General features: G+C 40.8%; 1 protein-coding gene across 1 annotated transcript in view; it reads left to right on the top strand.

The window, feature by feature from the left end:
- The window catches only part of szt2 (SZT2 subunit of KICSTOR complex), a 108,865-nt gene that overhangs the window by 4,305 nt on the left and 91,192 nt on the right, over positions 1-13,368 (top strand). The window contains exons 7-18 of the mRNA XM_071531026.1: positions 3,549-3,655; positions 3,919-4,129; positions 5,556-5,726; positions 7,429-7,660; positions 8,514-8,643; positions 9,392-9,537; positions 9,701-9,853; positions 10,015-10,129; positions 10,359-10,564; positions 11,099-11,335; positions 12,045-12,123; positions 12,257-12,345. Of these exons, the coding sequence (XP_071387127.1) occupies positions 3,549-3,655; positions 3,919-4,129; positions 5,556-5,726; positions 7,429-7,660; positions 8,514-8,643; positions 9,392-9,537; positions 9,701-9,853; positions 10,015-10,129; positions 10,359-10,564; positions 11,099-11,335; positions 12,045-12,123; positions 12,257-12,345 (1,876 nt within the window). The remainder of the gene's footprint in view (positions 1-3,548; positions 3,656-3,918; positions 4,130-5,555; positions 5,727-7,428; positions 7,661-8,513; positions 8,644-9,391; positions 9,538-9,700; positions 9,854-10,014; positions 10,130-10,358; positions 10,565-11,098; positions 11,336-12,044; positions 12,124-12,256; positions 12,346-13,368) is intronic.

Genomic DNA, 13,368 nt, shown 5'->3' with positions numbered 1-13,368 from the left:
TTAGATTTGAGTCTAGAGTGTAGGGATGGAGCAGGTCGCAGGGGTACACAGCTGCCTGACCATGCAGGGCTCTATATGTGATTATAAGAAACTTTAACTTGAATCCTAAACTTGATGGGAAGCCAGTGTAAAGAAGCTAAAATGGATGTGTGAGGTGTCCTGCTGGACCTGGTCAACAGCCTTAGTAGTTGTAGTAGAAGAAATCTTTATTGTCCCCAATGGGGCAATTCGGTTCACAGCAAACAGTTACAATACATCAACAACATCAGAGAAACATAATCACATATCACAAAAACACAGACAATATGACACAATATCAATTTATGCCGACAAGAAAATGGTAGGCCTACATCCTACCCCCAGTATGCATAAGTAGGGAACAGGCCCTTGTTCCACACACCTAAACTGTACATAGCCTACACATGCAATCTGCGGATTGCCTCAGGGATAAAAGAGCGCCGGAATCTGTTACTGCTACCTTTAGGGAGCCTGAACCTACGCCCAGAGGGAAGAAGGGAAAACTCAGAGAAAAGAGGGTGCAGGGGCCCCATCCTGAGCTTTCTTAGTAACTCTCTTCTGATAGATATAACTAAGATCATTGAGGTCAGTGCCAGTGATTTTAGAGCACAACTTCACAATTCGTCTTAACAGGTTCTTTTCTCTCTGATTTAGATTACCGAACCAGCAGATGAGAGCAAAAGTAAAAATAGACTCAATGCAGGATGAATAGAACATTTTCATAAGAGACTTCTCCACATTACAATTACAGAGCTTCCTTAAAAAGACGTTGATGACCTTTATTTACAATTGCCTTCACATTAGGCACAAAGCATAAATCATCATCTAAAATTGTCCCCAGGTATTTATACTGCTTTACCACCTCTACCTGCTCACCATTAATAAGAGTAGGTGGGGGGGGCAGCAACTCCCCTGCGAAAATTAATGGCCATTTCTTTGGTCTTAGACACACTGAGTTTAAGAAAAGATTTGTTACACCAGTGTGTGAACTCATTAACAATTGGGCCATGGCAGGTCTCACCATCCTTTAGAAGGGTCAGTACAACAGAATCATCTGCAAATTTAATAACATGGCTGGACTCATGGTGGCTCACACAGTCATTGGTGTACAACACAAATAGCAGGGGTGAGAGGACACACCCTTGTGGTGAACCAGTAAAAGATTTAAGAGCACCAGAGAGGGCCCTGTTAACTCTCACCCTCTGAGAACGGTCAGTTAAGAAGTCCACAAGCCAGCCAACAATATTAAAATTAAAATCAAAATTACATATGAGCCTTTGTGCAAGGATATGGGGTTGAATACAATTAAAGACAGGAGAGAAGTCAATAAAAAGCAACCTAGCATGGGTCTTAGTGCCTTCCAGGTGTTTTAACACTAAGTTAAGGAGAGTAATGGTGGCATCCTCTACCCCCCTCTTAGCTCTGTAAGCAAACTGTAAGGGATCGAGTTTGTCTTCAGTCATGGCAAGGATCTCATTCCTGACAATCCTCTCGAAGGCCTTCATAGTCAGGGAAGTAAGGGCCACAGGGCGATAGTCATTTAATGATTTAAGAGCCTTAAGTTTGGCAACTGGAACTACAATAGAGTCCTTCCACATTTTTGGGACCCTCCTCTGCTGGAGTGACAGCTGAAATATAAAAGACAGGATGCCACATAGTTGCGTAGCACAGTTTTTTAGTAGCCTGCCACCAATGCCGTCAGGGCCAGGACTTTTCCTCTCCTTAGTCTGCAAAAGAGATTTCAGCACTTCCTCCTCATCCATAACAATACTACTATTAGAGGCTCCAGCATTACTTCTAAAAGCAAGGTGTTCATCTTTAAAATCATACACATCAAAATGTGAATAAAAGTGATTCAGATCTTCAGCCAGCAGCCCATCAGCTTTATCAGATATTATAGCTTTCTTCCCTTTTTTCTCCATCCCCACCATTGACATAATTCCCTCCCATGCAGAACATGAGCTTCCTTTGCTTAGTTCATTCTCTACTTTGTCTTTATATCTCAGCTTAGCTTTCCTAATTTCCCTTTTCACACCTCTAGCTGCCACTGCTCTCTGAGCGGAATCACCTCGGTAGAAGCAGATCTTTTTCTGATTCAGACCACATTTAACTGACTTTGTAATCCAAGGTTTATTGTTTGGAAACACTGTACACAATTTACATGAGATAACTGACTCTTCACAGAACGTCATATAACTAGTGACAGTGTCGGTCAGTTCATCTAGATCACTGCAGGAGTTTTTGAAGACATCCAAATCGGTACAGTCGAAACAACCCTGAAGAGTTGCAATGGAATCCTCTGTCCAGACGGGAACCATCCTACACTTGGTTTTGCCCCACTTTAGAACAGTTTTGTAAGTTGGGACAAGGGAGACAGCACTGTGATCCGAAGTGCCTAAAGGTGCTTTGGAAAGGGACTTATACGCCCCCTTAATGGAGCCGTAGCACAGGTCAAGGACCTTGGAGTGCCTCGTCGGACAGGTGACATACTGGTAGAAGTTACCTGAGGCCCAGGTAACCGGTGAAAATTTCTCCACGATCTGCCATTACAGAGAGATTGTAAGTATCAGGCTACAATCTATCACAATCCAAGTCTATTTTGCAAGGCATTCATTCATCATATTTTTGCTCACACACACTGACTGCTTCCAAACGTTTGCTTTCACAACCTAACTGTCTCACGTTGCCCAGGCCAACATAGCCCCAAAGGGACACTAGGTGGCATTTGGACAAGCCATTACTAACGTCCCAAAGACTTCTATATAAAATGACTTACCAAGCCCTTCATTTTGTTTTGTAGACTACAAAATAGTACTCATGTATTGTCAAGCTTTTGAAGCTGGGGTGGGATTCATTAAATATGTGAGAAAAAGTACTTTGGCTGGACCTAATGGTTTTATTCTTCCGTACTTGGTTTTAAAGCTTGAATGCTCTAAGGAGTGGTTGTCTTCTTGTCGGGTTATGTTTCTTTAAAGGGTGCAAATGGAGTATTGTATGGTTACCAGTTGACCTGTTCAGTAACTAGCAAAATAGTCTTAGAAAAGCAACATGAAAGAAATCAGGATTCATATCATGGATCTTGATACTCCTGAAAAGATCATGCTGTGATTTTGACCATATCACCCACACATTGTCTTTTTTTTATTCCTATGAATTTGCTCTTGGTCTAGTTTGTGCAGTCGATGGCTTCAATGACATTTTGAAAGCAACATGATGGTATCTGTTTGGGGACAACTGATTGAATGTACCATGTTTTTCATTATTTTAAAGCCATTTTGATCTAAAGGCTCATGGTTAAATGCATGGAATTTGTTTCTTAGACAAATATAAATAGTGAAGTTGATGCCTATGTATGAATTTCTTTCCAAAGCCTTAGCCTTTCCATCATTTTTGATGTTTTGATGTCTTTACTATTATTCTAAAATGTGGAAAATAGTAAAAATAAAGAAAAATGTGATGGGCAGTGTATATTCCAAGAGTTTATAGCACTTTATGATTAGGATTAGTAATTTTACTTTTCTCTGCTCCAGGTATCATCATAATCACCGATGGAGTGACCAGTGTTCCTGATGTAGCGGTGTGTGAAACCCTGCTTAACCAGCTGAGGAGTGGAACCATCGCCTGCTCCTTTGTGCAGGTAAAGAACATACCATCTTGACGTTTGTTGTCACTAGTTTCTTTTTGTGTAACATCCTTTTTAAGTGGAGATGTACTGTATTTGCATTTGTGTTTGTGTTTCTTCTGTGTATTCGTACACTTGGATATCTTTGGAGTTGTTCAAGATGGCTCCATGTAACAAAAACCCAGAATGTTAGAGGGGCTCTGGAACAAAAATGAATCCATAATCCATAATTCAGTCCTCTGCCATCCTCACCTGTCATTGTGTTTGTCCCTGTCCAGGTGGGTGGTGCATACTCCTATGACTGCAGCTTTGGGTACATCCCCAATGTAGAGCTGATGAAGTTCATCTCTCTGGCCACCTTTGGCTCATACCTGCCCAGCTGTCCTGAACCGGACCTCGACAGCCAGGAGATGAACGCCTACCACAAGGCCTTCCTCACCTACTCTTTCCTCAAGACCCCCGAGTCCATGAACTCGGAGTACTTCTGTGGTAAGACAGCAATGGCATGCATTATGAATTTGATTGTAATAGTAGATTATTCTGACACTGACATCTGAATTTTTATTTTACTTGTGGATACAATGCCTCCCAGAATTATTGGCACCCTTGAAAATGAGCCAAAAAGGCTGTAGAAAATATAAGGTATGACACAACAAAATGACGACAACCCATTTTTTGTTGTTAATAGACAGTTGTTCAATGAATCTTGATTCCAAAAAGGCAGTGTTGACAGTGATTGGCACCTTTTCATTGCAAAGCTAATTTAAGACTTCCATAATTTTTATTTTGGAGTAAATTTCACTTACATTGTATGTAACTCCACACACACAGCAACTCATAATACGCTTAAATTCAGCACTAAAAGCAATCGAATACAAGCACAGCAAGTGTCAAAGTGACAGTGCTCAGACAACAGATGGGCCATTTTTTTTTTTACAGGGAAGTATGACTTACAGAAATAGACCCAGGGAAAAAGGAAGAGTAGTGTTCTTTTTAAACAAGATAGCATGATCAGATGAAAGTAGAGGAGTAAGATGAGGGAGAGGTCATGAAGTGTTTTTTGAAGAAGTGAAATCACTCGGTGTAGTCTGTGGTTGGAACAGAAACCTGCATGCTCTCTGCGCTCCATGGCACATGGTTTGACACCTGTGTCCTCAAAGCCAACTGAGACCCATTAAAAATGAAGAGGCAGCTGAAAAGGCCTGTGAGAGCATCAAAGGAATATACGAAGAATCGTGTGATCTGTGTGGGTCATATTTAATGTAGACATACCAAATTTCAAAGATCTTTGATTCATGTTTAAACTTTGAGTAACCTATCAAAAAAACAGGAGCCATATCAAGTGGACTTAAGATTTTACTGATTACTTTCAAGGTTCAGCAAAGTCTACATCCTAGCTACATTTCGGGTCTTTTAACCCCTGAAGTCAGCACAGCTTTATATGCCCCTAGGTTTTGGAATGTCCCACCTGGGGACCTTAGGCTGGTATATTTATATATATGCCATATTTTAAATAATTTCATAAAGCATAATTTTATTGACAGGCTTTTGTGGATTTGGCTTTTACCTGTTTTATTCTTGTTTTTTCCTGTTATATTCTTTTATGCTGTTTTTCATTAATTTCTGGCATTTTTACTGTACATGATTATTTTTAGCATGATTATTAGCTATTATCTGGTTAAATAAAGAAAATGAATAGGCCCATATACAAAACCATCAAAAGTTTGGGGACACCACATTTTAAACAAATCAATACTTTGTTATATTTTTTTAACTTCACTAGTTATATTTGCCTTAAGAAACCCATTTCAAGCATTTAAGCATATGCCTTTAGATCAAAATGGCTTTAAGAGAATGAAAAACATAGTACATTCATTTTGACTGGTTGTGTACATACTACTTAACTGCTTCTCAGTTTCGCAGCACAGGCTGTTCAACGAGCACCTGGTCTCAGCGAGTGGGAACCCGGCCTTGGTAATGCGAAGGAAGAAGCACACAGAGAAGGAAGTCCACGCCCACTTGATTAGTGTGGTCTCTGTGCGCCTGAGAGAGGGCTACACCATCAGAGAGATCAGCCTCACCAAAGGTAAACACACACATTTTCAAAAATCTCTGGAACCTGGAACAAATAGCTCGTTTCCTCTTGGACTTTGTCATTTGCTTGGAGAGATTGCACTATTTATTTCTCTGTTTGTCAGACAAATAGATGGCTCACTATGGGAATGCCAACAGTATGGAAATGCCCATTTATCTGCTCACTATGAACACTACTATGTCACATTTCTATCTAATTACCTTTTTGAATTTCGGAAATTGATAACTTGGAAAAGAAGATTTTTTTTGTGTATAAATTAAATTGATTATGCTTTTTTATGAGAAATTCTTGAACAGGGAAAAAGGATCTATAAAGATCTATAGCAATGCCTTGTTTGTGTTATAAGTAATAGTTCACCCCAAAATGAAAGTGTAGTCATTATTTACTCACCCCCATGTCAGTCAAAACTTCATTGAAGTTGGACCACCAAACACACAGCGAGTTCCATCTCAGCCTTCTTAAAAAACACTTTTAAAGTTAACAGGGCCATCGTTTTACAGCTATGAACTATGCCTATAGCACTGTCAGACATAACAAAAAAAAAACATCTGCTCCAAACAGGTTAAAGATCTTCCATACTGCTCTTAAATTACATTTATATTTGTACTGAAATATTGACTTTTGCTCAGTCATTGCTTGAATAACCCCCTTTTCAGACGCCCAGACTAATTTTGTGTTTTAAATCAAAGACATATAATATTCAAAGCACCTTTGAAGTTTGGGTAAGCAAGTCTTTTAATAGATCAGCACTATTGATCATATCCATATGTGTTGAACAAAATCTGATTCAGTGCTGTTTTTTGCCGGACATTTGGGGACCATGTAGCACTGCTGCAACGCTTGTGTTTCTCTTTATGAAAGTGCAGATCAATCGGGAACAACCTTTGCTGACAAAACATGAGTTGCCTACCTGAGTGCTGCTTTTTTTTACTATAGTAATGCAACAAAACAAATACTTCCATTGAGGACCTTGTGGACACAGGTTTGCTTCTCAAACCATTAGCTGCAGATCAAGAGTTCAGTGAGATAGTCACAATCCCATTCATGAAAGGATTGCAGTCTGGGAGAAGAATGTTTTAATGGAAAATTTGGGACACACACAGCCAGAAGGTGATACTCACACATTGACAAAGGAAGTAGATAGGTTGGTAAGCAACACATAACATATGATTGCACAAAATAATGGTGTAAGTTTCCACTCCAGAGTGATTGATATATTGTACGCATGACCAGTAGGTGGCACTACAGGCTTTCATAATGCCCAGGTGCAAACAGCATCTTGATTGTCTTCAGAAGTAAATGTACATATACATATGTTTGCTACATTTCACAGTTCCATAGTGTAACGGTCAAGTTTAGAGAATGGATGTAGCTAATTCTGCAATACCAAAAAAGATCCTGAAGTCCTGATGGTGAAAGATTTTCCATAATTTTTGACAGAGGAAAGGAAATAGGAGAATTAAAACCTTAAAGCATTAAAGCTGTTAGAATGCTTATTTTCTGTAATGATAGATGTCAGATAACGACACAGTCAACACCACCACACTTTCTGCCAACACTGTCAGACAAAAAGCTGTTGTGTTAGTGTTGACAAAATGCCACATAAGTACATGTCAGACATGCATTGCTCCACCAGCTTTTTGACTTCATCTTTAAGAATGAAGCGCCCCCTTTCCTATTTTTCCGTCTCCAGGTGGGACTCAGCTAGAGGTGAAGCTGGTGCTGCTATGGAAACACAACATGCACATCGAGTACCTGGCGGCCGCCTCCTGGCCTCTGGACCCTGCCAAGCGCACCACCAGGGTGGAGGTGACGATGGAGGGGAGCTACGACATCCTGCACGACATCAGCTGCACCCAGAGGAAACCCATCACCAGCCCGTACCGCACCTCCGTCATCCGCCGCTTCTGGAACACCCTGCAGAGGTAAAACCGCCTGGCTGGAGAAGAGAGTTTGCTGCTGTCAAATCAAAGTCAGTTTGTCAGGAAATAAGGAAAACGAGTACAGATTCTGTACAGTCCCACCATGACATACAGAACTAATTAATGATCAGTTTTTAACTTTTAAATGTAATCCCAGCTGTCTGTTTCAGATGCCTTTAACCTCTTCAATGGAGACTACAGTAATGTTAGAATACAGATCTTTTAAGATTGCATATACATGTAGAGCCACTGCTTATATAGCAATGTGCAGAAAAGTAATCTAAATGTAATCTACAAGTAATCTAATCACAGAAATGTAATCCTAACGTAATCATTGATGCATGTCATTGATTCTAAATTATGTGTAACTAAGACCATTGCTTTCACAGCAAATTCATTATAAAATGCCAGTGTATATAGTGAGTATATGTTGTCTTACTATCAAGATGTGCAATATTGCTTTTAGCAGGAATAAGGGTTGGCAGCGGACAAAAATGAGTGTGGATAAATGACTGCAAGGAACAAAAGTATTATAAAAAAGATTCTTCATCATAAGCTTGGTGAAATTGCTTATGTGATCTGCACCAAGCTGCTTAGTCCCTGCTTACCCAGCAAGCATGCTGAAGGTAGAACAGGGACGCAATGCAAACCCCCCCATGGGTTGTGAAGCACGAATCAGTGCAGGAGGAGGTCATTTAAATAGACCGTCTTGTTATCAGACTGGATTGAGATTTGTGTCCATAGTGATCAGCTGATAGATGGTGTCTTGCCGGAACCAACCCGATGCTCCATGTTGTTTGTTTTTATACTGGATGCAGTGTAACCTAAACACACTCTCTGCTCTCTGTCTTTCCAGTATAAACCAGACAGATCAGATGTTGGTGCACCTCCAGTCATTCAACTCAATTCCTGAGAACTACACGATTCCTGAGAGCACCAAAAACGGAGTTCCTCTCTTCTACATCCCTCCTGGCTCCACTACTCCGGTACTGTATAGATCTTTGATGTATGTGATGTTATGTATGTAAAACCATTTTTAGCATTACTTCTATAGAACACACTCACCATGGAGGACAAACCCATCAGTCAGTTTTAGCTTTGTCAAATTTCATGTGGTGAATGATGGAAAAATCACTTTCAACACGTTTATCCTCTTCAGTAAAGTGAAAAGAGAAAACCTCTCACCAAGGTAGCAAAGGTCCTGTTTGCAACAGGAAGTAACAGGGTTATGAGGTTACCCTTTAAGACAATGAAATGGTTGTGCAAGTGTGTACAAAACAATAACACTTTCCTAATACTGAGTCACAGAACCCTAACCCTGACCTTTTGCACAATCCAAGGCTTAAAAATCCTGTCTTCTACCACTTATCTTTATCTCTTCTGGATCTTCATAAACAACAAGTGTTGCTTAGTGATATTTTCAGTTATGTTGTCATTTGTTTGGTACTGGGGAAGCTATGTGCCAAATGTGCCACATAAATAAATTGAAACCTAACTGAAGTGAATTCAATAGGTGAAATCAATAAGCTTTCATCTGCATTCACCTGGTCAGGCTACAGTATTTCAGGAAAAATCAGGTGTTCTGAGTATTTTGTACACTTAGTGTATGTTGTACATTGCTACATTTTCTTCCACCGTTAATGCTATTTGGCAGTCAGACCCCAAAATCCTGTGTCTTCTGGTTCCTTCTTCTATTTGATGTCTTCCTCAGTTTGATTACCTCCTGTTTTCCAGGTTCTGTCTTTGCAGCACAGTGGATCCAAAGACTCATCTCAGTCCCAGTTTGCTTCCTACTGGAAGCCCATCCTGTCCATGGATGCCAACTTCTGGCAGAGATGGCTGCACATGCATCGCATCGCTATCATCCTAGAGCATGACATGTGAGAGACTTACAGTAGCACAGCGCTTTCAATAGGGGCTAAAATGCTAAAATGTTATGTGCTATTTTACTCCATTTCAGCTCAGATTAGGGCTGTTTGGCTATTTCATATACACTGGTCTCTGTTCCTGTCATTACGTTCATAGTGTTTGTTGTCTCTGCAGGCCTGTACCCAAACACCTCCACACTGCTGGAAACAACGGACGCTTCAGCACCATCCAGTGTCGTATCTCCCACTCCGCTCTCACATCACTACTGAGGGACTGGAGCAGCTTTGTATTGGTGGAGGGCTACTCATATGTGAAGCTCATATACAGGTGAGACAGCAGCTGCAGCAGACGTAGCAGTAGTAGTTGTTATTTATTGATCCCACAGTGGGATCAGTAAATAACAACTACTGCCATATATCGTCCCATCTCTAATGATGACATGATTAACAGTATTTGTGCCGAGATTTAAATGAGTGCTGTCTCCCCAGTTCATCTGACCAGCCGCCCACCTCCTTCTACTTGGTCCGTCTCATCTCCAAGGCCCCCTGCATGGTTCTGCGTCTGGGCTTCCCTATTGGCACACTAGCCCATATCAGGAACAAGGTACCCAGAGTCAATCTTTAACATGTGAATTATATTAGAAGTAAATGCATGGTGTTTAGAATCAGTATCATCTTTTAAATCACTTCAGTGTCATCCTTGAAATCACTTCTTAAACTTATCTTTATAGACTTGCCTTTACATGATGTATTTTATCCTATTATTTTTACTATTATGTTGTTTTTACCCTCTAACTAACTAAACGGCATGTGTTTCTGTTGTTGTGCAACAGATTGTGGATGAGTTACGAGAGCAGATCCTCAAACTTCGCTTCCCGCATCGTGTTCAAAACAAAGAGGCCACCCCCAAGACCAAGAGGAAGATTGTTGGCCATCCATCACCATCCAAATCGCCCTCGCTCCCTGCGCCCAAGCCTGCCTTGTCAGACAGACCCTGTGTGGTGGTGCTCAACAAACCTCTGGAGAAGCTCCTCATAAGGTCAGTGCATATGATAGCAGCGTTAGCATTAGCATTAAAACCGCACTGGAAGCTAACCACATCAAGACCCAGTCAGTGTCACAAAACATAATAGCCTTAATAATAGCCACACTTCATAGCCACACTTGCCAGAAAACTTCCCAAACCAGTTGGTGCAACTAGCCGCACACTAACAAGCTCAGCGCATTGGTTTCAATGAGAAATACTCGCTGGTAAGATAAAAATGTTTTTAGCATACAGTGTAGATTATCAATGTATCCCTTTAAAACTGCAAAAATCTCCAAAAATTTGTATTTTAGGACTCAATAATAGATGAAATGACTTGTTAAAATGGAGATTTTTGCAGTGTTTGCACGTTAGCCGTCCCACATGGCAGCTAGAGGTAACTGTTTGAGAAATTCAAACTTCAATACACAGAAGTAAGCATAAGTAACAGAGAGAGCAAGAGGTCAAAGGGTGCAAGGAAGGAATATCTACATGTGGAGCTTTCCAACTGAACTACTCTTTATTAAATGAACCTTGAATGCTCCACAGGTACGAGAAGCTGCCGCTGGACTTCAGGACTCCCTTCATCCTCAACATGGAGAACTTTCCCCAGCCGCCGAACATGGCCGCCCCCCTGAGCGTGGCGGCCAACCGGACGGCCTCCTCCACCCTGGCCTCCCTGTCCCGGTACTTTTTGCACCAGCGCTGGGTGTGGGCGGTGCAGAGCAGCCAGGGCCCGGCTGTCCCCATGCAAGCTGTTGCTCACATCCTCTCCATGCTGTCTGAGTGAGTTCATACAATAGACACATCTAGAGTGATCAGTTCCTTAAGGTGAGGTACCATAGGTGAATAGAAAAAAAAATCAAATCTGAGTCCTGTCAGAACAAGTGTTTTTATTGACGCAGCTGATATAAAAATTTAGAAATTAGTATACTAGTAAACTATGTATAATTGTTCTTTGATGATTGTTCTGCATATTTCATGAAACTACAGTAGTCACAGAAGCAAAATCATCTTATTAATCTCAGTCTAACATGAGTAACTAATTGACTGAGTGAATCCTCCCCTTTATAGCCCAATGTTTCGTAAGCTATGGATGGAGAACCAAAATGGGACTTGTGTCTGTTGGATTAGTTAGTTTTAATGAGCCAGTGTCCCAAGGCACACTGTTAAATTAATCATTACAAACACATGCAATGAGTGCGTTCCAACAGGCTTGACTTCCTGTAGCTTAAATGTCAGTGTGACAGAAAATATTATGAGTAATTAGTTGCTTTGAAAACTCCCACAGAGATGATTTGTATCACACTTTGTTGTTTGCAAATTTGACCCAGCGTCTCTTATTTCATTAGTGCAGAATAATGGCTATTTCAACACTATGCGACAAAGCTCATGAATAGTTAATGACGTAGCAACTGGTTCGGTTTATGGTTAGATAAGCAGCTTTATGGAATGTTAAATTGTTGCCTGAAAGTGTCTTTTGATGTTTGCTTAGGATCCGTCTGTCAGAAGGGTTTCATTTTGCTGCCAGTGGAGAGGGCATTGTAAACATGGTGATAGAGCTGCCAATGAAGGTACAAATAAAAAAACAATATGCTGGGCCTCTGGGAACAGCAAATATTTACCCACAATATTAACTGTTTATATTGAAAGTGAGTTGTTTCAAAGTTTTTTCCATATGCAAGTTATCTGATTTCCTATCCTTAGGGCATGTCAGCAGACATGGACAGAGAGAGTCACTCCTGTATTGTTCAGTACATCCTATTCCCACCTCACTCTACCTCCACTAAGGACAGGTAAGCCAGCAATAACTCCTTATTTCGAAGGGGCAACTTGACATCTTGAATTTTAGTCTGTTCTTATTTTTCACCAGTGACTTGTCACACTGCGGACAAAAGTGAGCAAAGTGAGCTGTATGAAGGAAAAAGACCACTGAGTGTTGGACTACAACAGTCCAGGTCTTAGGCTTGCTTGTGCGTTCTGTGTGGCTGGACGTGCATGAGCTCCATATGAATGCAGATGTGCCTTCCACATACCTTGGAATTCACATACCATGATTCCTGTACCTTAGTGGCACTGTAGGAAAATTCAGCTCTCCACATGCCCCAGCAAGAAAAAAACACGGCACTGGAAGTGACCTTTCATTTTTGCCGCAAAAGCATCATTGTGGTCGAACACACTCTGTTGCGTCCGTTTCTGTGTGAAGCATGAATGAGCCATTAGGCGGGTGTTGAATATCTCTGACAGGACTGTAAGTTGCTGGTCAATGCCTGTAGTTATGGCTACTCTAATATATTTTTTTTTCGGACTTGTTCACCTTCACGTACAAAGCCAATTAGATGCACATGTTTTTTATTCCCCAACAGGATCATTCCTCATCATAACATGCTTGTGATAAATAAACTAGACTAGACCAAATTCAATGTGAGAAATGTGCAAATGTGGAGTGTCTACAGTTAATGCATCACTGTTGGACGTGGTCTTGTTTGGGACTTCTCATTAAATATTTGTTTAAATCCTTCCAATCAACCTGGTTTGCAGCATTCAAATTGACAATTGCTTGTGAATGTCTTCAGCAGGTCTGCATTGTTTGATTTGGCTTGACTGGTACTCCAATCAGGCACCAGTATTGCGACTTTGTGAGAATTTATTCATTAAAGAAATCCCCTACTTGACTATATTTTTTTAAATTGCTGCTGTTTGCTTCCAAATACATAGAATATAGCCTCTCTGTGAATGAGGAGTGCTAACAGTGTTTTTCAGCTCACTGAAGTTCAAGTATTGAAGCTTTTCCCGACGTGCTCACTGAACAGAAATAA

Source organism: Centroberyx affinis, unplaced genomic scaffold (genome assembly GCF_046629955.1).
Source record: "Centroberyx affinis isolate AG114_WGS23_722 - 3 ecotype Tasmania unplaced genomic scaffold, CSIRO-AGI_Caff_v1 ptg002023l_1, whole genome shotgun sequence".
Taxonomy (NCBI): Eukaryota; Metazoa; Chordata; class Actinopteri; order Beryciformes; family Berycidae; genus Centroberyx; species Centroberyx affinis.
This window is presented reverse-complemented; position numbering and strand designations above follow the sequence as displayed.